The sequence below is a fragment of the Microcaecilia unicolor genome, chromosome 6 (assembly GCF_901765095.1).
Source record: "Microcaecilia unicolor chromosome 6, aMicUni1.1, whole genome shotgun sequence".
Lineage (NCBI taxonomy): Eukaryota > Metazoa > Chordata > Amphibia > Gymnophiona > Siphonopidae > Microcaecilia > Microcaecilia unicolor.
Window position 1 is genome coordinate 55980933 of NC_044036.1, and position 25157 is coordinate 56006089.

Below are 25157 nucleotides of genomic sequence, written 5' to 3' on the forward strand. Positions count from 1 at the left end.
AAACAGTGTATACTCAACAACTTTGCTCCCGTGATTAAAAAATGGACAAGCGAAAACAAATAAAACAAACACTCCTGGAAACAACAGAAAATGAAAAATGTCTGGCTGCCCATCCCTAGTACATATTGCAAATCAAAGTATAGAAGAAACCTGAAGCAAGCAATGGTGACAGAATGCTTGACCTCTTTAATTCTCTCTTTGCTTGCTCTAGCAGACTTTCAACTTATTCTCTGTGACGAATGATTAGAGTTGGAATGACTGTGGTAAACTAATAACAGTTACAAGTGCCTTGAAGCACAGGCAAAAAGGTTCTCTTTAGAAATGAACAGATAACACCTAGTAAATTGTCTGGCTGAAAACAGCTTTTAATAGGAATTAAAAAGTTCTTCTTTCATCTGAAATGGGGCTATCAGTGAGTGAATGTCTGCCCACATGAAATGTTGGGTTCTCTCCCATGATACGCCAATTTGGTCTAAAATAGCTGTGAAGATGACAGGGTACACAAGGAAGCACAGCACATAAAGATGACAGTCTAATCTTCAAAGATGACCGAGCACCATGAAAAGATTAAGCAATGCAACATTTGAAATATCAGATTATAAGCTTGTTGATGCATTGTCTGCATCCACCTCCTGCTGGGCTATTTTGAGACACTGCTGACATGTCAAGATGTTTTCTCTTATGAAGTGCAAATTTACACAGAGCTCTGTTCCTCAACTGTCAGACTGATAGGTAAATGCAATTCTTTTTCTAAATATTTTTTAAACCACGTGTTTGTTATTTTTAGCTATGCAAACTGTAAAATATTAGCATAAAGGTGCCAAAATAGTGAAGTCAAGTTTCAAATTTAGTTTATTCTTGATATAGTGTGTCATAAGTGTTTACCATCTGTGCGGTTTACAATCCTTAAGGGGCCCTTTTACTAAGCCGTGTAAGCATCTGTACGCGCCCAACGTGCGTCAAAATGGAGTTACCGCCCACTTACGGTGTGGCTCTTACAGTAATTTCATTTATGGCATGCATCCGATATGTGCAGCCGAAAAAGAATTTTTATTTCCGGCCGCGCGTGTTGGATTCATGCCAAGTGGCATTTGACACGCATAGGTCATTACTGCCCGGTTACTGCATAAGACTTTACCACTAGGTCAATGCGGTAAGGTAGCAGACCCAAAATGGACGTACGGAAATTTTCATTTTGCCGCACTTTCATTTTAGGAAAAAAAACATTTTTTTTCAGCACACCTTAGTAAAAAGACCCCTTAAATGATTTAATTCAGGCAACCCTGTGGCTAGGATTTGATTTGAATTATTAACACTTGATATTCCATCTTTACACACAAATATCAAAGTGGATAAGAAGAATATAAGAAGAACCTTGTCTATTTCTTTAACTTCAGGCTAGTGGAGGTCAAGTGTGTCATGGAGGTGAATTGAGATATAGGAAGGATAACTGCTGCTAGACTGCTGACTTTACTGAAACAGAAAGAAACAGAGGTGCAGCCATAAGGGAGATTTCTCTAATCTATCCCCAATCCTCAGTGAACAAGATGACCTGTGTTTCCTAAACAAAACATCCTGGGAATGTGAGAAATGGGGAAAAGAAATGGACAATCCCAAAATATTTAGCAGTACAATAATTTGCACTGAATGTTCACTTAGGGGTCCTTTTACTAAGGTGTGCTAGTGTAGGCGCGTGTTTTTGGCACGCACAGATCCATTTTTCAGAGCACCTGTAAAAAAGGCCTTAAAAAATTTTTTTTTTGCTGAAAATGGACGTGTGGCAAAATAAAAATTGGCGAGTGTCCATTTTGGGTATGAGCCTTACCGCCAGCCATTGACTTAGTGGTAAGGTCTCTCGCGTTAACCATGCGGTAATCACCTCCGTTACAGCCCGATTTTCACCATATTGCAGAAAAGAAAATATATTTTCTGGTGCGTGTAGCGGACACACTTCAAAAATGAAACTACTGCACGGGCCACGCGGTAGCTGGGCGGCAACTCCGAATTGATGTGCGTTGGGTGCGCGTAGGCGCCTTCGCAGCTTAGTAAAAGGGCCCCTTAATGTTTACTCTACAGTTCTGTTATTTCAACTGTCTTTTCTTATTTGAACTCTGCTTTTAAAACAATTTAAAATCATCAAAGGTGGCATCAAAACAGTATTCAGTTCAGTTTCAAGGTCATTTGGTGACAATGTGGCACATATTATAATTTTTCTCTTACATGCAGAGCAAGAACAAGAGAAAACTTACTAGGATTATGAGACATGCCGGTCCAATAAAGCTCCATATAAAGTTATTTTCTGTGCTTAGCCAACATCTAGAAAATAAAGTTGTACTGTTCATGGCCATTTAAGGAAAGAAAACGCACTCATCCAGGAAAAAAAAAACAATTAAAATACAATATGAAATGAATCCCAACATATTTTCTTTAATAGTCATTTTCTAAAGAGTCCTTTTACTAAGCTGTGTCAAAAGCAGCCTTAGTGCACCCTTGCGTGGATTTTTACCGCTTGCTAAGGCCATTTTTATCGTAGCCATAAAATGGCCAATTTTCTATTTGTTGTATTAATGGCCATGCGCTAATGTTGCCATTAATTGCACGTAGCAATTAAAAAAAAATTACCATATGAATACTTACCGCCACCCATTTTGTAGGCAGTAAGGGCTCATGTGGTAATCCTGTGCTAACCTGTTAACTGCTTAGTGCACGAATGCCCACTCTCCGTCTCTGACAGTGCATGGTTAGCCCATGTTGATTTGGTTCTTACTGCAGGATGCTTGAGTGTGTCCCACAGTACACCATTTTAAGCTGCGTTAGGTACACATTAGCACCTAATGCAGCTTAGTGAATCTAACTTTCTCTGTCCTTTGCACACATTTTTATATTCAACATGTTCTCGATGTGTTTTCTACATGAAATATCCCCCCCAAGAGACCCTTAGGGGGTCATTTACTAAAGCTTAGCTTGAGTTATTTGCAGCAGGGCCCATTTTATTCCAATGGGACCTGCTGAAGATAACGTGAGCTAAGCTTTAGTAAAAGACCCCCTTAGTTAACTGAAAATCTGTGCAGATTTTCTTTTCTGCTAGCAACCACACGGTAATGAAATACTTTGGGGCCGATATTCAAATGCATTTATCCGGGGAAGTGCCAGTGAAAGATAATATTCAGTTGCAATACATGGATAGTGCCGCTGAATATGTCCTCTGACCACCTCAACACTATCGGGACAGATCTTGGACAGAGCGACAGTCATCTGGTTAGTAGAGGAGTGGCCTAATGGTTAGTGCAGCAGGATGTGGACCTGGGGAACCAGGTTCTATTCCCACTGCTCTGTATGACCGTGGGCAAGTCACTTAGCCCTCCATTACCCCAGGTACAATATACTTAGATTGTGAGCCCATCTGGGACAGTGCAAGTACCTGAATAGTTGTACATGTAAACCGCCTTGATTCATGCTTCAATAGAAGGCGGTATATCAAAAAATGATAGACTTAGACTTAGTGGCCATATTCAAACTGCTAATCAGATAACAAGCTGACCTAAATTGGATATTTAGTGCCAGCTGAAATCTGGATAGTAGCACTGAATAACTGGTGTTATCTTAACCCTGGTAATTGGCATTTTAAAAAGTGACAACTGCTGTGGGCTGAATATTGAGCCCTTTATGTTTTCCCCTGATGGTATTCTGCTGTAGCCCATGATTTTATTGGTTCTGCTTCTCCTCAATTATTACTAATGTTAGTAATTCTTTCTGTACTGATTCAGACATAATACTCCCCCCAAATTCTATAAAGTTGGATGCCCAACTTTGTACTTACCTCTGGATTCTATATATGATGCCCACATTTGGGCACTAATCCAAGATACACATACAACTTAATTGGATAATGAGCCATTCATGAGCAATAATCAGAAGTCAACTGCCAATTATTGATGTTAATTGGCACCAGTTAGGATTTGCACATGCATCTGGATGTACACTATTCTATAATCCTGGGTGTCCAATTCCCATAGCATGCAACCAAAAGGGGGCATGGCCACTGGAGGGGCATGGGAGAGTCAGGGGCATTCCAAAATGTTGGACACAGTATTATAGAAAAGGGGATCGGCATCTAACTTGCGCGTCAGGATCTATATCAGATTTCAGCTGGCGTAAGACAGGCACCCAGAGTTGGGTGCAGGAATCTACTCTACACACTATTGTATAAATAGCTGGATTCAGTAAATGGCACTCAAAATTTGGGGCTGAACAAAATGGCACTGAATGGCATTCTATAAAGAGCATTCTAGGGTGGGTGGTCATTATGGAATAGTACATAATGCCAGGATGTACACATCTGAAACCAGATGTAAATCCTGGCACACAAGTTGGGTGCAGATCCACGGTATTATATAACACTGAGTGCATCTTAAAAGAACACACCTGACCTGCCCATGTCAGTACCATCATTATATCCCCTTTTGCTGATCTGCACAGAAACACTTAGGCGTTATTCTATAAATGGGCATATGTCTTTTTGCGTGGATCTGCTGTTTCTGCCCCATTTTGGTGCCTTGCAGCCATTAGAATGCTATTTCATGCCAAAACTTCAGCACAGAAAGAGCACCGAACATTCTGCACCATACATAGAAAGCCTCCGTTAGTGTGCAAAATTCTATGCACAATTTAGAGAATAAGGTCAGTTGTGCATGCAACTTAATTCAATAATTGGCCTTCATTGGTGCTGATTGGCAACAATTAGTAGTTATGTGCACAACTTCCCTTATTTGTCATTCTGTAAGCTGTACGCTAAAAGCTCAGGGGCCCTTTGACTAAGTGGTGGTAAGCCCACCGTGGACTTACCGTGTGCCAACCTGGAACTACCGCTGTAGTTCCCACCCCTAGCGTGTGCCATTTCTGGTGCTACAAAAATATGTCCTAGTTTTGTAGTGCTGGAACTTAACAGACAGTAATTGGCACTGCCCTGTTATCACCAGGTTTATTTATTTAGATTTTGCTCACACCTTTTTCAGTAGTAGCTCAAGGTGACTTACATTCAGATATTCTGGATATTTCTCTATCCCAGGAGGGCTCACAATCTAAGTTTGTACCTGAGGAAATGGAGGGTTAAGTGACTTGCCCAAGGCCACAAGGAGCAGCAGTGGGATTTGAACTGACCACCTCTGGATTGCAAGACTGGTGCTCTAACCACTAGGCCACTCCTCCATCAGGTTAGTGTGGGAGCCCTTACCGCACCTCAATGGGTGGCAGTAAGGGCTCCCCTCTGAAATGGCTGTGCGGTAAGTGTCTCTCTTACCGCATGGCAATTTGTTTTCTTCAGGAAAAGACAGCCTTTTACCTGCTGCGGTAAAAGGGGGCCTCAACATGCATCAAAAACACACGTTGATGCTAGTGCAGGCCCCCTTTTACTGCAGCTTAGTAAAAGGATCCCATGTGGAACGACTGATACAGAATTTGAACTCAGCATGCATCATCTTGGCATCAATATTTCAGTGCCATTTCTTAAATTTCCCCCACTGTATATAACTGGAAGGCAGTTATGGATAAGAACAAACACTGCAACTTACACTTTATCTGTGCCGTAGTATCTATAGCCCAACACTGCTGAGATTCCTACAACCACCGCAGGGCTGCAATATCCAAAGATATAGAAGTTCTTGTGCAAGAATCCTTTGTTATAAATAACTCCAACAACTATAAGGTACAGGTGTATTCCTTCAATGCACATCCAAGCAAATGCAGCTAAGAAGAAATAATGCAACAATCCAGCGATAACGGAGCAAAAGAGCTAGGAAAGAATAACACACATAAACAATAAAAATAGTGCAATTGCCATGCTGGTCTTCTTCGGCAAACAGAAAAAAAATAGATCATGACACAGACTATGGTGTGACTTTGCACTAACCTGTCGATGGACGTATAATTCTGAAAAGCTAGCTGCAAATATGCTGTAATTAGTACAATTTAAGGCCCATTTTAGATAGAACATAGGACTCAGAACTGTTATGTATAGGTTAGGACCAGGGGCATAGCCAGACTTCGGTGGGAAGGGGGTCCAGAGCCCGAGGTGAGGGGACACATTTTAGCCCCTTCCCAGCGCCGCCAACCCTCCTGCCATTGCTGACCCCCCCGCCACCACCACCACCACCACCACCAACTTTGTCCTCCCCTGCCGATGACCCTCTCGACCCCCCTCCCGCCGCCAACCCTCCCCTGCTGCTGCCGTCGCCTACCTTTGCTGGTGGGGGACCCCAACCCCTGCCAGCAAAGGTAGGTGACAGCGGGTTGGCGGCGGGAGGGGGGGGGTTGAGAGGGTCATCGGCAGGGGGTCCAGGGCCAAATCTACGGGGGCCCAGGCCCCCATGGCCCCACGTAGCTATGCCACTAGTTAGGACATATATAATTCCAGTAGTATTTCAGAAAAGGATTTGCTGATGTACAGCCTTTCCTATAGCAGATGCAGGAATTAATATATATGTTGACACTAGATGTAGCAAAAGCACACATTTTAAACTGTCCATGTGGAAAACGTAGACATGGAGTAACTGTCACTGGCCAAATGCAGAAAGAGTGTATGTTACTGTATTCTATAAGTTGCATGTGTAAGTGGCAACTGTGCTCATGCCCCTCCCAGTTTCCGCCCATGTGAACACCCCATTGCATTTACGTATGTGGAAAGGCATTTTCAAAAGAATGACCAAGTCAGAATTTGGATGTTCTGCTCATAATGTCCAAAAAAACCCATTCTACTCACAGCCATTTTTGAACATTTGGGTTTCCTCTACAAAAAAATACGTGAGAGTCCAAATTGAACTGCCATTTTTCAAAATAAAATGCACAAATGATGAATGCCCATTGATCTAGTGGTACAGGTTAATGAGCTACACATGCGGTGACTGGCAGGGCCACCGAGAGAGTGGGCTGGGCCCAGGGCAAGGCTGCCCCGGGGCCCCGCCCCTGCCGCCCCGCCCCAAGGTCGCCGCCGCTCCTCCCTCCACCCCCATGAGATCGCCACCGCTCCCCCCGAGATCACCACAGCCACTGCTCACCCCTACACCCACCCCCCCCCGAGGTCACCGCTGCCACTTCCCCCCTCAGTCCGCCACTGGGCTGGGCCCCCTGCATTGAAATCACAGTCTCACCTCCGTGAAAGCAGCACTACAGGCAGCAGAACGCCTCCCTTCGGCCCTCCTTTCCTCCTTGTGTCCAGTCCTCAGTGAAGTTACATCAGATGAGGGCGGGACACAGGGAGGGAAAGAGGGCCGAAGGGAGGCAGACGGTCGATGACGGAGGGTGGGTGGGACTGCGGCGCTGGGCCCCCTTGGAGGCCCGGGCCCAGGGAATTTTGTCCCCCCTGCCCTCCCTCTCAGCGGCTATGGTGACTGGTCAGCGCATGCCAAGTGCCGATTACTGCCAGAAACGGCGCGTGTGGGAGGAAATAATCATCCAGGCGGTATGGCATGTGCCAAATATAAAATTACGACCAGGGTTGTGGTAGCCTGGCGGTAGTCTTGTTTTGGCATATGTAGCGCCTAATGCTCCTTTGTAAAAGGGCTCCTAAGTGCTCTGCATTATGTCTACTTTATCTAGTTAGCACACATCAGTGCGAACATGCTAGCTGGATAATGCTTCCATGCCCATTACCCACTCATTCTCTGCCCCCCTGCTAAAAAGATAAAAATTAGCATATGATTAGCATGCACTGACAGGCAAATTACCGCAAAATGCTTTAACATGTTTTGCAAAAAGCCTTTTTTCTCACGTTAAGCACAACAAATTTGAACATCCTACACCACATTCCAACGTGAGAAGAAACCTATAAGAGGGGGTCTTTTACTATGCCGCGGTAGCGTTTTTAGCTCGCCATAGAAATCAGCTGGCAGTAAAAGCCCAGATGCCCATTATAGTCCTATGGGTGTCTCGGCATTTACTGCCAGCTGATTTCTACCGTGGCTTAGTAAAAGACCCCCTGAAATGTGTCAATCTCTGTAGGGTCACAAGATTCTTGCAGAAATGTATTCTTTTAAATTACTTTTTGTCCACTCTTAAACCAAAAAGTGATTTCTTTTTACATGTAGTATCAAAATGTCTCTCAAGCACCACAGGAGTAGTACATTTCAAAGATAAGTTTCTCAGGTACATCTATATAAGCAAGTTAATGAATGTCAAAGCAATCAACAAGGAAGTCTAATTTGAGCTAAGGGCTCCATTTGTGTCTACAATTATTGAAATATTATATGCACGTTGCAAGTCTACTTTTAATGCTTAGTTCTTTAAAGACACTTGATAGAAGTAAACAGTTTTTAAAATAAATCTTGATCTATACAGGTCAAGTTAGCAAATTTGAAAGAAAAAAAGAAATGATAACTTTCAGGTACGCACCTTATTATTATACATATTAATTCCGATGAGGAAAAGGAGTTCAGCTAGAAAAAGGCTGCAGCACAAATTTTTGTGGATCGTTATCCTCGTGCTTTGAATTTCACTGAAGAAGAGGAAGGTGAAAATGCACATGGAGAGGCAGATGAGTGAAATAATTATTCCTAGTTGAGTGATTCTTGTGAGGATGCTGTAATGGGTAATACTCTGAGGAAAAATAACAAAACAGCATTTAAGTCAACCAGTCAGTGGTGTGGTAAAAAGGCAGGCCATAAATACTGTTCTCCTTTTTGTTTTGCAGAGTCTTCAGAGTTAGAGCTCTATACTGTGGTTACAGCTAGTCCCATGCTGCTAAATGAGTTAGCTTGCTTATCATAGGGAGTCTAGATATGCCCATCATGTCTCGAGAACAAAGACTATACCCAATAGTATACTGCAAAACTCTGCCACTTTAGCTATAGAAATGGAACATAACATTTGGAGTAACGTCTACATGAGTCCAATTGTCAAAAGTTGTTTGTCACTGGCTTAAATGAGTGAAAGTTCTTTATATACATGGGCATGGCAATGGCACAAGCCCCTCACACATACAGGCAGCAGGCAGCTTTAATCCAGAATTATTTATTATGCTTTTATTGATGCAGTTGGGTTCACTACACAGCATAAGCCTATCTTCTCTCTCAGGCAGCTAAGTCAATTTAACATTAAATGGAACCACCACAAAGGCCTGCTCTCTAGAAAGTCTGTCAGTCAGACATACAAATGGGTTCTAGCAGTCAATGCCAGTTCTCTTGCAGTCTCTGCCTCATGTATATAAAGGTATGTCCTACCTTGCAAGCTGTACTACTCAAATTCCTCAGCAATCTCCCAGCTACAACTGGCTAGTTTTGGAGGCTTCCCTCAGCTATCACTGGCAGAACATGGAGGCCACCCTCAGCCACCCTTGGCAAGGCACAGGAGTCTTTTCTCTCTCTCTCTCTCTCTCTCTCTCTCTCTCTCTCTCTCACTCTCTCTCTCTCTCTCTCTCTCTGTCTCTCTTCTCTCTCCCTTTCTCTCATCATATCTATTATATCTACATTTATATATACATACAGCCCCATCTTAGATAGGTCGTAGAACTAGGAATTGAGACATGCAGGCCAGTGTCTCTCAAGTTTCACCACTATGTTAGCAGAATCTGCCAATACTATTTTCTTGACTGTTTCTGTGCCAGTTTGGCATTTGGATAGAACATAAACCACTGTGGGATTAAGGGGGGAAACCTTCCCCTTATCCCTTCAGTGGAGTGCTGCTCAATAGCTGCAGTTTACCAAATCCTACGTGTACTTGGTAGCAGGTGTAACTCCCTGCACCTAAGTGCAGATCCCCATTATTCTATAACAGTGCACATAAGTTAAAGGAACACCACTGATCCTCCCAGGCCCATGCCTGCTTTTTGGACCCGCGCGTAGATCCTGTGCATAAAATTGCATGTGTAAGTTTTTTATTAAATGCAATTAGCACCAATAATTGCTTGTTAAAATCTCAATTATTAGCTTTAATTGGCACATTATTCAATTAAACTGTGTGTGCAAATTGGGCACATGTCCAAATTTGTGCGCACAATTTTTAACAACTATTATAGAATTCAGGAGTTAATCTCCCTCTGAAATGGAGAATATTTATCAACTTGCTATGCTTTGTCCCACCCAAGACAAGCACACACCACACCCCTGGCCCAGTCTCTCGGCGGCCCTGCATTGGCAAACAGGGCTAGTGTTAACTGCAGGTGCCCAGGGCAGAAATTTGGGAGTGTGTCCCAATGCCCACCAATAGGTTGTAACTCTTGAGCTTCAGATGGAGGGGGGGGGGGGGGGGTCCCCTGAGGCCTGGGATCTAAGGGCAATTGCTCTGTTTGCACTTCCTCTAATACTGGCCCTCATTATGCAGTGCTACATTGCAATATCCTGTAGAAGCAAGTGGCACACTAATATATAACTGTGAGAGAAGAGTACATGCTGATAGCCACCACCATGACAAAGCTGGAGAAGAATAAAAAAAAAAAGAAATAAAGAATAGAACATCAGGAGTCTGATTCTGTATATTCAAGACAAATAATACTACATCAATTTTAATGAATTTAACAGCTCTATGTTAGATGATCAAAAAAAATTAAAGAAAAAAGAAACTATATTAGTATTTGCATTTGGGTAAATTCTTTCAGTTTCCTAATACTAGCAAGCCACTCTTGGCCACTTTTTAATTTTGCAAAATTTCTTTCTTGGCATCTCTTACATAGATGGTTAATTTTTCCTCCCTCTTTCTGACCAGCAATTATATAAGCACACCTGGACCATGCCGGTGCTGCTGGTGATCTTTCTTCAGTGTGTATCATATGCAAGTTTCTGTGTTATATTTAGCATCAGCAGGGGGGGGGGGGGGGGGAGATTAAAATATAACAGAGAGTATAACTAAGAATGCTTTGTCTTTTCTTTGTTCCCTCCATTCCTACCAGCTTTACTGCATGAGAAATCAAAATAGCACAAACACATGTCAAGCTTTGATAAAATGAGAAAGAGCATGTACACAGTTAATGTATATTTCCTTCATTCTAATGCTTTATTATACTAAAGTTGCACTGCAGTGTATGTTCTCCACTCTAAATGACTGTCCATAAAATAGAATGTTGTCTGGAGTGTGACAGTGCCATGCTGCTTAACTATGTCACTAATGTTCAAAACTAAGACTCCTGCTAGTGAAAATTAGTGACATTTTAAAGTACATTAACATGAAATAAGCATTTTATGGTTGTGCGATTGTCTTTGATATCAAGCTTCCTGGGCAGTTAGTGACCTTTATAAAGAACAGAGACCTCATTTTTGCTCCATGGGATTTGATTTACTCTAGGTTGCTAACTGGCCAACCACTGTTGCTAAAGTAGTATTCAAGGTGACGGGAAGATAAATTAAAATCAAACAATGCCCATATTTTCATTATACTGTATGATGATGTCATTAGTAAAGGAACATAATAGATGGCACCAGGTAAAACCCAACTGGTTCATTCAGTCTGCCACTTTCTTCAGCCAGTGCTGCTAAGGATATATCCCAGCTGTGGGACATAGAAGTTTAATTGCTTATAGGATATTATTTCCCATCCAAGCCAGTTTTGGTTGCTTTCAGTCAACCTTGGTAAATTAGCATATGAGTTCCCAATTTTGACCCAACACCCATATCCTCTCCTCCTTACCAAGTTTTGTAAAAACTGCAGAGGCTGTTACCTGAACATCTAGCATCATGAATTCCCAAGACCTTGGTGGGTCGTACCCAGCCATCACTAATCTGCTGACAATCATCAGCCCAACTACTCCATAATCTATAGTATTGTTAGTTGATGGTTCCTTCAAATGCTTTTTCATTTTTTCTTATCACTTACAGTGGTGGAAATAAGTATTTGATCCCTTGCTGATTTTGTAAGTTTGCCCACTGACAAAGACATGAGCAGCCCATAATTGAAGGGTAGGTTATTGGTAACAGTGAGAGATAGCACATCACAAATTAAATCCGGAAAATCACATTGTGGAAAGTATATGAATTTATTTGCATTCTGCAGAGGGAAATAAGTATTTGATCCCCCACCAACCAGTAAGAGATCTGGCCCCTACAGACCAGGTAGATGCTCCAAATCAACTCGTTACCTGCATGACAGACAGCTGTCGGCAATGGTCACCTGTATGAAAGACACCTGTCCACAGACTCAGTGAATCAGTCAGACTCTAACCTCTACAAAATGGCCAAGAGCAAGGAGCTGTCTAAGGATGTCAGGGACAAGATCATACACCTGCACAAGGCTGGAATGGGCTACAAAACCATCAGTAAGACGCTGGGCGAGAAGGAGACAACTGTTGGTGCCATAGTAAGAAAATGGAAGAAGTACAAAATGACTGTCAATCGACAAAGATCTGGGGCTCCACGCAAAATCTCACCTCGTGGGGTATCCTTGATCATGAGGAAGGTTAGAAATCAGCCTACAACTACAAGGGGGGAACTTGTCAATGATCTCAAGGCAGCTGGGACCACTGTCACCACGAAAACCATTGGTAACACATTACGACATAACGGATTGCAATCCTGCAGTGCCCGCAAGGTCCCCCTGCTCCGGAAGGCACATGTGACGGCCCGTCTGAAGTTTGCCAGTGAACACCTGGATGATGCCGAGAGTGATTGGGAGAAGGTGCTGTGGTCAGATGAGACAAAAATTGAGCTCTTTGGCATGAACTCAACTCGCCGTGTTTGGAGGAAGAGAAATGCTGCCTATGACCCAAAGAACACCGTCCCCACTGTCAAGCATGGAGGTGGAAATGTTATGTTTTGGGGGTGTTTCTCTGCTAAGGGCACAGGACTACTTCACCGCATCAATGGGAGAATGGATGGGGCCATGTACCGTACAATTCTGAGTGACAACCTCCTTCCCTCCGCCAGGGCCTTAAAAATGGGTCGTGGCTGGGTCTTCCAGCACGACAATGACCCAAAACATACAGCCAAGGCAACAAAGGAGTGGCTCAGGAAGAAGCACATTAGGGTCATGGAGTGGCCTAGCCAGTCACCAGACCTTAATCCCATTGAAAACTTATGGAGGGAGCTGAAGCTGCGAGTTGCCAAGCGACAGCCCAGAACTCTTAATGATTTAGAGATGATCTGCAAAGAGGAGTGGACCAAAATTCCTCCTGACATGTGTGCAAACCTCATCATCAACTACAGAAGACGTCTGACCGCTGTGCTTGCCAACAAGGGTTTTGCCACCAAGTATAAGGTCTTGTTTGCCAGAGGGATTAAATACTTATTTCCCTCTGCAGAATGCAAATAAATTCATATACTTTCCACAATGTGATTTTCCGGATTTAATTTGTGATGTGCTATCTCTCACTGTTACCAATAACCTACCCTTCAATTATGGGCTGCTCATGTCTTTGTCAGTGGGCAAACTTACAAAATCAGCAAGGGATCAAATACTTATTTCCACCACTGTAGCTATACCTGTTGACACTGACCCATTGGATTTTATAGAGTTGCAACCTGCTTGTAACTGTCCTGCTTTAGTCAAGGGGTTCTCAACCCAGTCTTCAGAACATACCAAACTAGTCTTGTTTGCAAGATATCCATAATGAACATGCATGAGAGCAATTTGCATGCGCTGCCTTGATGGCATATTCCCTTAATGCACAGTAGTAAGTACCCCCCCCCCATTTCATATCTTTGTTTATAGACCAGCTTATACAAATAAATGCTTCAAGGCAGTTTACACCATTTCAAAAACAGTAAAATTTGAGTTATCATTGTAAACATAAACAGCAAAAAACTTAATCTATACCCTATCCTTAACCTTAACCCCAACTCCAATTATCACTAGGGTCAAATGACATCATGAAACATAATTTAACAAAATAGCATAAAAAATACAACATTTCAACTCCTCATCAAAAAAAGGCTAGATATCCTTATTGAAACAGATAATACCTCAGTTCCGAGACGTTCTAAGAAATGTTACATAAATAACATCCCTCTTGTATAAGCAAAAGTGTGGTATAATAGTCATAGCACTGTTTAAAACTGTGAATATAAAAAGAATGAAAACAAATACACAAAAATGTATAAATGCATTCTGAATCTATGCATATTAACCGCTATCTTATACATGAGGGTAGTAGACACAGATTATTTTATGATAGAGGAAGGAGGAAAGTTAATATCAGCAGAATCAAAGAGCCTTATAGTCAATAAATGTTTTTTATAGAGTATGAAAAAAAATCATTTTTGAATAAGGACCCTTGGCCAGAAAGGTTTTTCCCATTTGAGTCTTATGAGAAATATGCCTAGTGCCTTTGGCCCAGAATATTGAAAGATAGAATTGCTAGATCAGGGGTTCTCAGCTCAGTCCTCATGACACAACCAGCCAGCCAGGTTTTCAGGATACCCACAATGAATATGCATGAGATAGATTTGCATATAATGGAGGCAGTGGATGCAACCTTATCTCATGCATATTCGTTATGCATATCTTAAAAAAACAGACTGGCTTGGTGTGTCCTGAGTACTGGGTTTGGAACCTCTGTGCTAGACAGATAGATGGTAAGTTAATACTACTAGACTGTATCTTTATAAGATTTTATAAAAACTTGCTTCTTTTCAAAGAGTTAAATTGTATGTGTGATTAAAAGGAGGTAATTCAAGACAAGTTCTTATTGTATCTGCATCAATATCAAAATCCAGGGTTGGATACCCTTTCAGACATTCACAAACACAGGCACACACACAACAGGAACAAAAAAATAAAAAGTGAGAATTCAAATAACTCTGTGATTGTCTTAGTTATTTTACTCTCACTCTAGCACGTTAGTCTAAAAGCCCACATTTCAGAGCCCTAATTCTGGGTGACTTGTATATCAAATCAGTATTCCGTAGGTGCCATATAAAGCCAGCTTTGAAATAGATGCTATAGATAAATTTGAGGGAAAGGCTTGATTTATGTCCGCTGTGCATTAAGATCACATTGTACCTAGTAGTCAGGCAGGTTATGAGAAAGGCAATTTGAAGGAATTGCAAAAGCATTATGGGTAAAAGCTAATATGAAACAAAACAGGGAATGTGTAAAATTATAGGAATTTGAGTCACCAAGCATTTTGGGGGGGAAATGAGTTCTTTCTACAAACACAGCTGGAGAAAGGCGCTGCATCAATGGCAATGATAGTTACTCGGCACATTCCTTATAATGACTAAATTGGGTCAAGTGCATCGTACTATAATGCAGGGGTCCTGGATGGTCTCAAAGACAACTCTGAGACAAAAATGGTCAAATAGGCAACAGGGCTCAGGATGAGCTGAAATCAGTTGTTGTGTTATTGCTGATCTTACTGAAATATCATCTGGTTATAAAAAAAAGACAACGGCACTTCTTCAATCTGCAAACAAGATGTGAGGTAGCACAGCATCATTTTAAGGTTGTTGCGACCACAGAATCTATGGAATAGACTCCCATAAGTATTCTCATTGAAAACTACTGTAAAAGAAATTACTCTTTCAAAGGTTTCTTTTAATGAAGCAACAGATAAGCACAAAATATAACAATATCTCCAGGTGAAAGTATAATTAGGCAGCACAATAATTTCTATACAAAAGAAATGCTCCCACTGTGAAAATGAATTATTGATTTCCATAGCAGCCATGTTTATTTTAACAGGAGAAAAACAATACATTCATTTCTGATGAGATTCATGCAGGGAAAATCATTATCTGTTAACATGTCTATCAAATGAGTTCCTTTAGATTGATAACACAGTTGGGCTATGTATTTCAGAATTGTTCTTTTTTAGGGACTCATGTTTCTTAGGGATGTGCAGCCAGAAAATTTTCATTTTCAGGCTTATTTTCAAAAGAGAAGGATGTCCATCTTTCGACACAAATCGGAAGATGGGCATCCTTCTCACAGGGTTGCCCAAATCAGCATAGTCAAAAGCCGATTTTGGGCATCCCCAACTGATTTCCGTCATGGGGACGATCAAAGTTCCCGGGAGCATGTCAGAGGTGTAGCGAAGGCGGGACTTGGGCGTGCCTAACACATGGGCATCCTCGACCCATAATGGAAAAAAAAGGGCGTCCCTGATGAGCATTTGGATGACTTTACCTAGTCCAGTTTTTCCTATGACCAAGGCACAAAAAGGTACTCGAACTGACCAGATGACCACCGAGGGAATAAGGGATGACCTCCGCTTACTCCTCCAGTGGTCACTAACTGCCTCCCACCCTCAAAAAAGAACTTTAAAAATATTTTGTGCCAGCCTCAAATGTCATACTCAGGTCCATCGCAGCAGTAAGCAGGTCCTTGGAGCAGTTTTAGTGGGTGCAGTGCACTTCAGGCAGGCGGACCCATGCCCATCCCCCCACCTGTTACACTTGTAGTGATAAATATGAGCCCTCCAAAACCCACCACAAACCCACTGTACCCACATCTATGTGCCCTCTTCATCTGTAAGGGCTATGGTAGTGTGTACAGTTGTGGGTAGTGCGTTTTGGAGGGCTCAGCACACGAGGTAAGGGAGCTATGTACTTGGGAGCCTTTTCTGAAGTCCACTGCAGTGCCCCCTAGGGTGCCCAGTTGGTGTCCTGGCATGTCAGAGGGACCAGTGCACTATGAATGGTGGTTCCTCTCATGACCAATGGGCTTGTATTTGGTCATTTCTGAGATGGGCGTCCTTAGTTTCCATTATCGCCGAAAATCAGAAACGACCAAGTCTAGGGACAACCATCTCTAAGGATGACCTAAATGTCAAGATTTTGGGGGCCCCTGACTGTATTATCAAAACGAAAGATGGACGCCCATCTTGTTTCGATAATACGGATTTCACCGCCCCTTCGCCGGGACGTCTTGTGAGGATGTCCTCAGGAAAACTTGGGCGCCCCTTTCAATTATGCCCCTCAACGTGTCTTTTCTGGGAATGCTCTTTTTTTTAAAAAAATTATGTCATCACAGGAACAGGAACAATATAATTAAGACAGAATGCACTCTCTTTCAGAGTTTCTTTGATAGTGTGCACATGCGTAATTTTTTTACACCCCTAAGAAAACATGACCTCTCCCCAAAAAATAGTGTACATTATTGACAACGCACAAAAAACATGAGATTTTTGTGTATTTTTACTGGTCATTTTTGTTTTCCAACATCAGGGCCTGACATGGAAAGCAAATGCATATCCCTAAGTTTTCTTAGTGCACAGGTTTCACACATATGGTAACAATATATGTGATGCAAATAATGACAGAAGGTAGGTGCAGTGCACTGTAGAAAAGGTGACCAGGCCCATGATCCATTACTATTACACTTGTGGTGGAAAGTGTTAGCCCCCTAAAACCTACTGTACCCACATATAGGTGATATCTGTAGCCATAAGGGCTATTGTAGTGGTGTGTAGTTGGATACAGTAGGTTTTTAGTGCGGTTTGAAGGGCTCAGCATACAATATAAGAGGGTAATGGTGAGATGTGTACCTAGGACCTTTTATGTGAAGTCCACTGCAGTGCTCCCTAAGATGTCCCACTCAGGGACGTAGCTATGTGGGGCCATGGGGGCATGGGCCCTCATAGATTTGGCCCTGGCCCCCCCGCCGCTAACCCCTTCGAGCCCCCCTCCCACCGCCAACCCTCTCCCGCCGCCATCGGCTACCTTTGCTGGTGGGGGGGTCCCCAACCCCCGCCAGCCAAAATCCTCTTCTCTGGCGCGGCCGCGTTGCTGATTTGCAAGGGCAGGCTTCTGTTTCTGTGAGTCGTACGTGCAGGACGTCAGACTCACAGAAACAGAAGCCTGCCCTTGCAATCAGCATCACGGCCGCGCCGGAGAAGAGGACTTCGGCTGGCGGGAGTTGGGGACCCCCACCAGCAAAGGTGCCCGACGGCGGCGGGGGAGGGTTGGCAGCGTCAGGTAGAGGGGGTCGAAAGGGTTGGCGCTGGGGGGGGGGGGGTGGGGGTTAAAAATGGGGGGGTTGGCGGTGCCAGGGGTGGCTAAAATGTGACCCCTCACCTTGGGCTCTGGACCCCCCTTCTGCTGAAGTTTGGCTACGCCCCTGGTCCCACTGCTCTGCTGGGATGAATGTGTGGCCAGTCTACTAGGAAAGCTGGCTCCTCCTTAGTGTCAATGGCTTGATTTTGTGCGTTTTTCACTTGGATGTTTTTTTTTTTTAATGGTCGATAAAGATGGATGTACTAATCACAACAACGTCTAGGAAATGGTCATTTTCAAAGAAAAAAAAGATAGACGCTTTTCTGGTTTGAAAATGGTCATTTTCACTACTTGATTTTTGGATGTTTTCAGCAAAATGTCCAAAGTTGGATTTAGACATCTTATTAAAAATGCCTCACCGCAAAACTTTGTAAGTCTATGTACTCTGAAAATGAGCACCTAAATATTCAGATATATGCAGGCCAGCATAAAGTCATAGGCTACAAATGAGGATGCTTCATACATGCTATGAGTGAGGGTGCTGTGCTTCTCAAGGAGTTGGGGGGACGGACATCTTAATGTTGAAATTAACAAGTTAAGTACTGTTAGAAATGCTTTTGGTTATAAAATATTGTCTCAAGATTGCATTATATTTAACTACCTATATGTGATTGGCATGATGTCAAATTGCCAACCACTGTTTAAGCACGAATGATTATAATCTGCACAGAGTAGCAGGTGCAGCTTCACCTTTGCTGGGCAGACTGGATGGACCGTGCAGGTCTTTATCTGCCATCATTTACTGTGTTAATTTAACAAATAAGTGAGGTGTGGTAGCCGTGTTAGTCCACTCTTAAAGGTTATCAATAGAAATCAAACAAAAGAAAACATGGAAAAGAAAATAAGATGATACCTTTTTTATTGGACATAACTTAATACATTTCTTGATTAGCTTTCGAAGGTTGCCCTTCTTCGTCAGATCAGAAATAAGCAAATGTGGTAGCAGATAGTATATATAGGAGAAACATCAAAGCATTACTTTGACAGTCTGACAAAGGATCTGACAAAAAAAAGTCTGACAAAGAATCTGGGTTTTCTAGCCCATTATAAACCATAAAGTTGTATTTCTCCTTTTATTTCTCTGTTTATCACCCTCCTCTCACCTACCAACACCCATCCTGTTAGAATATCAATGAAATGCTTTGATGTCCCCATGCATACCCCCACCCTCCAACTCTGTCAGACTGTGAAAGTAATGCTTTGATGTTTCTCTTATATATACTATCTGCTACCACATTTGCTTATTTCCGATCTGACGAAGAAGGGCAACCTTCGAAAGCTAATCAAGAAATGTATTAAGTTATGTCCAATAAAAAAGGTATCATCTTATTTTCTTTCCATGTTTTATTTCTTTTTATTTCTATTGACAACAAATAAGTGCAAATATTCAATCCTTAACCAGCTAAGTTAAACTGGATTGCTATTCATATGGTCTTATTTTCCCAGTTAACTTATCCAGTTAAGGGTTGAATATCAGCACTTATCCAGTTAAGTGTTGACTCCACACTGACTAGGCCCCAGACCACCAACACAATAGCTGGTTTTGGCTTGAGTGGCTAGACGGGATATTCAGGGGCACTCCAGATAAATGTTGCTGAATATTCCTTCAGGGCCTACTCAGTGCCAGTTAACTGGGCAAGAGGCTTTCTTATCTGGTTAACTGGCTTTGAATATCAACCACTATGTAATTGAGTTTCCATCCAGCATTAAGTTCATAAAACTAATAGTCTAAATACTACTATGAAAATCAATGTTTTCACATACAGTTCTCATAATCCTATCTAAACAACTGTTCAGAATTTCTCATAATATAGATTCATGTATCTGTGTTTACAGTAATAACATTGAAAACATACTTTAAATAATGCTGTGGACATAATTGCAGCTTGTAGAGTTACCAGAGATAAACAATACTTACAACTGAGAGACCAGAAGACATCAAAATTGCAAAATGAGTGAGATGATTGCACGTGCAGGAGGTATGAGTAATGTTGGAATATGTCCGCTCACAGCCTTCTGTGGACCAGTTGCCATTCATGGTGTCTGGTGAATAGTTCCAAAAAGCACATCTGGTTGAATCCTGCTCTGTTGACTGGAAAGTAACACAGCCATTTAGTTAAAAAGGATGGAATATAAGGTACGGTCTGTCCAAACAAAGTTCCCATGATTGTGTAAACACAGGGTAGATGAAGACTGTTGAATTCCATGAACTGAAGATTTATTTTTTCAACCATACCAATTATATAATTACCCAGAATAATTCAACACCAGGTAAATCTTACCTAAAAAAGATTCCACACCCCCATAAAAAACACCCTAATTCTACTCTGGGCTGAGTCTTAGCATGGGAGTCATTAACTTACCAACTGAACTCTTGAAGAATTCATTGCCTATTCTAGTTTAACCGCTTAATCTTTAAGAATGTAGGGGCATGCTTGCAAAGCTGCGCTGAATGCTGTAAGTGTGGACCATGCTAATGGCTAATGCACACTAAACCCAGCCAGAGCAGTAAAATGTATGTGTGTGTTTGTGTGTATGTGTGCATATGCATGTGTGCATGTCGGGGGAGAAGACAGTCCATTAAAATACAGAAAACAATCCTCATGCAGTTGTGAATGAAGACTCAGGTTGCTAGGAATACAGTAGCGTTATTATGATGTTTGAATTAAATTCATATATTATTTAACAGCTATTGCCATTATGCTTTCATACTGATGGTACTGTATATGTATATGTTTTAAAATATTAGCTTTAAAAATTGGAACCTTTCACGTTAGCTGCAATAAATAGAACAGAACGAAAATCAAATTACACAACAAGCGAAGGTAATTTCATGTTAATGTTTATGTTATTTTAGTGCACAGTATTTCCAAATAATGAGGTTATCAATAGAAATCAAACAAAATAAAACATGGAAAAGAAAATAAGATGATACCTTTTTTATTGGACATAACTTAATACATTTCTTGATTAGCTTTCGAAGGTTGCCCTTCTTCGTCAGATCGGAAATAAGCAAATGTGCTAGCTGACAGTGTATATAAGTGAAAACATTCAAGCATTACTATGACAGTCTGACAGGGTGGGAGGATGGGGGTGGGTGGGAGGTATGCAAACTCTGCAAACGCACTAGTCAGAAACTAAGAAATGAACTTATACATCAACTCTCCAAGAAAAAAAGAATAATACAAACACAAAGGGATGTAATCATGAGGAACATGGAGGAATTACATCCACACCTTGTGAACCAACTTAAAGAGGACCTACATAACATCCAAGGAGAAAAACAATACATTGCTATCCGCAAAAAGGAAATAAAGCTACATTCTCTTCTTCAAAATCAAAGAGAGAAAAACTGCTTATCCTTGAATAGCTACAGCTCTGCAGAACCAACAACATCCCCAGACATCTTGGAGACACTTGGATACACATCTGAGGCATGTGAAAATCAGAGCCCAAACAAACCAGGGAATACTGATCACACCTTTACAGATGCAAACCAAATGGGGATAATAAACCTCTCGAACCATCAATTATCACAGCATGAGGTCTCTTTGCTCTCCAAAGGGCTCTCATTCTGCCCATCCAGTAAACTAGATGAAATCCAACTATACTCAGACCTAGAAGAATTCTTTAGAAAAATGCACTTATTTCACCCCACAGGAGGGACAAAACTACAAGCTGGATAATTACATAGAAAGTTTCAGACATAGGGTGAAATCCCAACTTTCCAACAAACAAAAGAGAATCCTGTACAATCTTACCCCACCAGAAAGAGCGGCCATAAGAACCCTACAAACTAACGAACGCATTATCATCAAACCCGCAGACAAAGGAGGCGCAGTGGTAATTATGGACATACAAAAATACATTGAAGAGGGGCACAGACAGCTCTCAGACAATAAATACTACAGGAAACTAACTGAGGACCCCACACAGGATTGCACAAAACAGCTGAAAGACCTTATCAAAACATTTCCTACACAAGCGCAACCTCACCTGAAGAAACTCATACCAAACCAGCCTGCTGTGGGCACAGTCTACATGCTACCCAAGATCCACAAACCGGGAAACCCTGGCAGACCAATCATATCAGGTATTGGCACACTCACGGAAGAAATATCTGGATTCATAGAGGGAATTCTGAAACCTCTCGTACACAAAGCTAACAGCTTCATACAAGACACAACAGACTTTCTGAATAAATTGAAAAATATCAAGCAACTACCGCCTAACACCCTTCTGGTCATGATGGATGTAGAATCACTATACAGCAACATTCCACATGCGGATGGCATAGCTGCATGTGGAAGACTCCTAAAAAAATCCACACTGGACCATCAATACTCACCAGAAACTATTACAAAATTAATCAAATTCATTTTAACTCACAACTACTTCCGCTTTAACAATGATATCTATCTACAAATAATGGGCACTGCGATGGGCACCAGGACAGCACCCCAATATGCCAATCTTTTTATGGCTGAGCTGGAAGGGACATTTCTGAATACACACCGGACCAAACCTCTAAAATACTACCGGTACATCGATGACATTTTTATGATTTGGACGGAGGGTGAAGAAACTCTGAAACAATTTTATTCTGCCTTCAATACATACCATCCTACAATCAGATTCAAAATTGACTACTCCCCAGAAAAAGTCAATTTTTTGGACACCACGGTCTCAATCAGTGATGGCTGTATACAAACATCTATATACAAGAAACCCACAGACAGATGCAACTACCTCCACAACTCCAGCTTCCATCCTTCACATACAAAAAGATCCATCATTTACAGCCAAGCCACAAGATACCACCGTATCTGCTCTGACCCAGGGGACAGAGACAGACACCTTAAAAGCCTGACTGCATCCTTCAAACAGAAAGGCTACAACCCCAAAATAATCTCCAAGAATATAGCCTCCTCCCTCAAAACACCCAGGGAGAATCTGCTACAGTACAAGGAGAAAAAATCCACAGACAGAATCCCCCTTGTAGTGACATACAATCCAGAGCTGGAAAAACTGAGGAAAATCATAAGAGATCTACAACCTATACTCCAGGAGGATGAATTACTGAAAGAGATATTCCCATCCCCACCAGTACTGGCCTTCCAACAGCCACCCAACTTAAAACACAAGCTAATCAGAAGTAAACTTCCATCACAGACTGAAAAAGGAACAGAAGGGCACACTTCCCTGTAATTTATCCAGTTGCAAACTATGCCAAAATATTTCACAGGACCCCACAGTCATCCACAAAGGAAAGATATTCAACATAAAGGGATCTTTCACTTGCTCATCTTCCAATGTGGTATATATCATTCAGTGTAAAAAATGTAACGAAGGATGCTATATTGGAGAAACAGGCCAGATGCTTAAGACAAGATTCAATTTACATAGACATCACATGAACAATACTGGTGCCAGTAGGGCTCCCACGCCTGTTGGTCAGCATTTTACAGGACCAGGACACTGTACCAGTGACTTCACAGTGAGAATCCTGAAAGGTAACTTTAAAAACCATACAAGAACGTAAGACCTTTGAAGTCAGAATGATTGAATATTTTAACACCCAACAGAAAGGACTTAACAAGGATCTGGGGTTCCTAGCCCATTATAAACCATAAAGCTGTATGTCTCTGTTGATCACCCCACCCCTCACCTATCCACACCCATCCTGTTAGAATATCAATGATATGCTTTGATGTCCCCATGCATACCTCCCACCCACCCCCATCCTCCCACCCTGTCAGACTGTCATAGTAATGCTTGAATGTTTTCACTTGTATACACTGTCAGCTAGCACATTTGCTTATTTCCGATCTGAGGAAGAAGGGCAACCTTCGAAAGCTAATCAAGAAATATATTAAGTTATGTCCAATAAAAAAGGTATCATCTTATTTTCTTTTCCATGTTTTATTTTGTTTGATTTCTATTGATAACCTTTAAGAGTGGACTAACACGGCTACCACACTCCTCTACAAATAATGAGGGTAATTTTTCAAGGAGTTGTCTATTTTAAGCTTGAAAGTAGGTTCCTACTTATGTGCTATTTTATAAAGAAAAGTAAGAGATTTTCCTGCCCAGTTATACCCCACTGAGATGGCCAGCTGCTGATATTCACAGGCAGTTAACTAGATTGTGCCACTGAATATCTCTGCAGCTAACCATTCCCTGACTTTAAGTTAGTGGTGGTCCAGGGGAAGAGTTTGGGTGGAGCCGTGACTTAGCTGGATAACAGTGATATTCAGTCTGCTAACTGCCTAAATGAGCATATAACGTTAGGACAGCAAAAAGGCTGTCCTAACTTTATGCATTGAGGTAACTGGGCTCCGATCTGAATATCGCCTAAAAAGGTTCTGTAAAATGCTCCCAGGTGGTAAACTAATTCCAGCAAAAGCTGGGGTTATTTTACCACACCTTTTTAGGTGAGATTCAGCAATCCGTGGTACCAGGATCCAGCAGTTTGCTATATCCCATGGTTATCAATAGAAATCTATTGATAACCTTTAAGAGTGGACTAACACGGCTACCACACCTCTCTATATCCCGTGGGAAGTCAAGGTGCAGTACAAGGTGAACTCATATTGCACCTTGATGAAGCCCTCTCAAAGTATTCTTGCATTAATTCTGCATTAGCCAGTTAGCACATGCTAAAGTTAATGCCGTGTCCCCTCAGAAAAAATATTCTAAAATTTTAAATATCACACAGTTTAATCCACGGAAACAGGGAAAATACCACAAAATGCTTAACATGTGTGTGCAGTAGCTGTATTTGCAAACTAACTTGCATTAAAGAGTAATGGATTTGATATACTGCCTTTCTGTGGTACAATCAAAACAGTTTACATTTATTACATGCAGGTACTTTTTCTCCATCCCTAGCAGGCTCACAATCCAACTTTGTTGTACCTGGGGCTACAGAGAGTTAAGTGACTCACAGGGAGCTACGACGAGAATTGAACTCAGTTCCATAGGTTCTCAGTACACTGAACGAACCATTACTACTACTACTACTTAACACTTCTAAAGTGCTACTAGGGTTACGCAGCGCTGTACAGTTTAACAAAGAAGGACAGTTCCTGCTCAAAGGAGCTTACAATCTAATGGACAAAATGTGCAGTCATTCAAATTGGGGCAGTCCATTAGGCTGCTCCTCCACTTTGGCCAAAAGTCCCCTATATCAGTAGTTCTCAAACCTGGTCCTGGAAGCACCCTAGCCAGTCAGGAATCTACTGTGTC

General features: G+C 41.9%; 1 protein-coding gene across 1 annotated transcript in view; it reads right to left on the reverse strand.

Annotated features, from left to right (window-relative positions):
• Positions 1–25157, reverse strand: part of ADGRL4 (adhesion G protein-coupled receptor L4) — a 211668-nt gene that overhangs the window by 37400 nt on the left and 149111 nt on the right. Inside the window, exons 11-14 of the mRNA XM_030206932.1 lie at positions 19828–20001; positions 8386–8589; positions 5571–5791; positions 2250–2316 (exon numbers count right to left, since the gene is read on the reverse strand). Of these exons, the coding sequence (XP_030062792.1) occupies positions 2250–2316; positions 5571–5791; positions 8386–8589; positions 19828–20001 (666 nt within the window). The remainder of the gene's footprint in view (positions 1–2249; positions 2317–5570; positions 5792–8385; positions 8590–19827; positions 20002–25157) is intronic.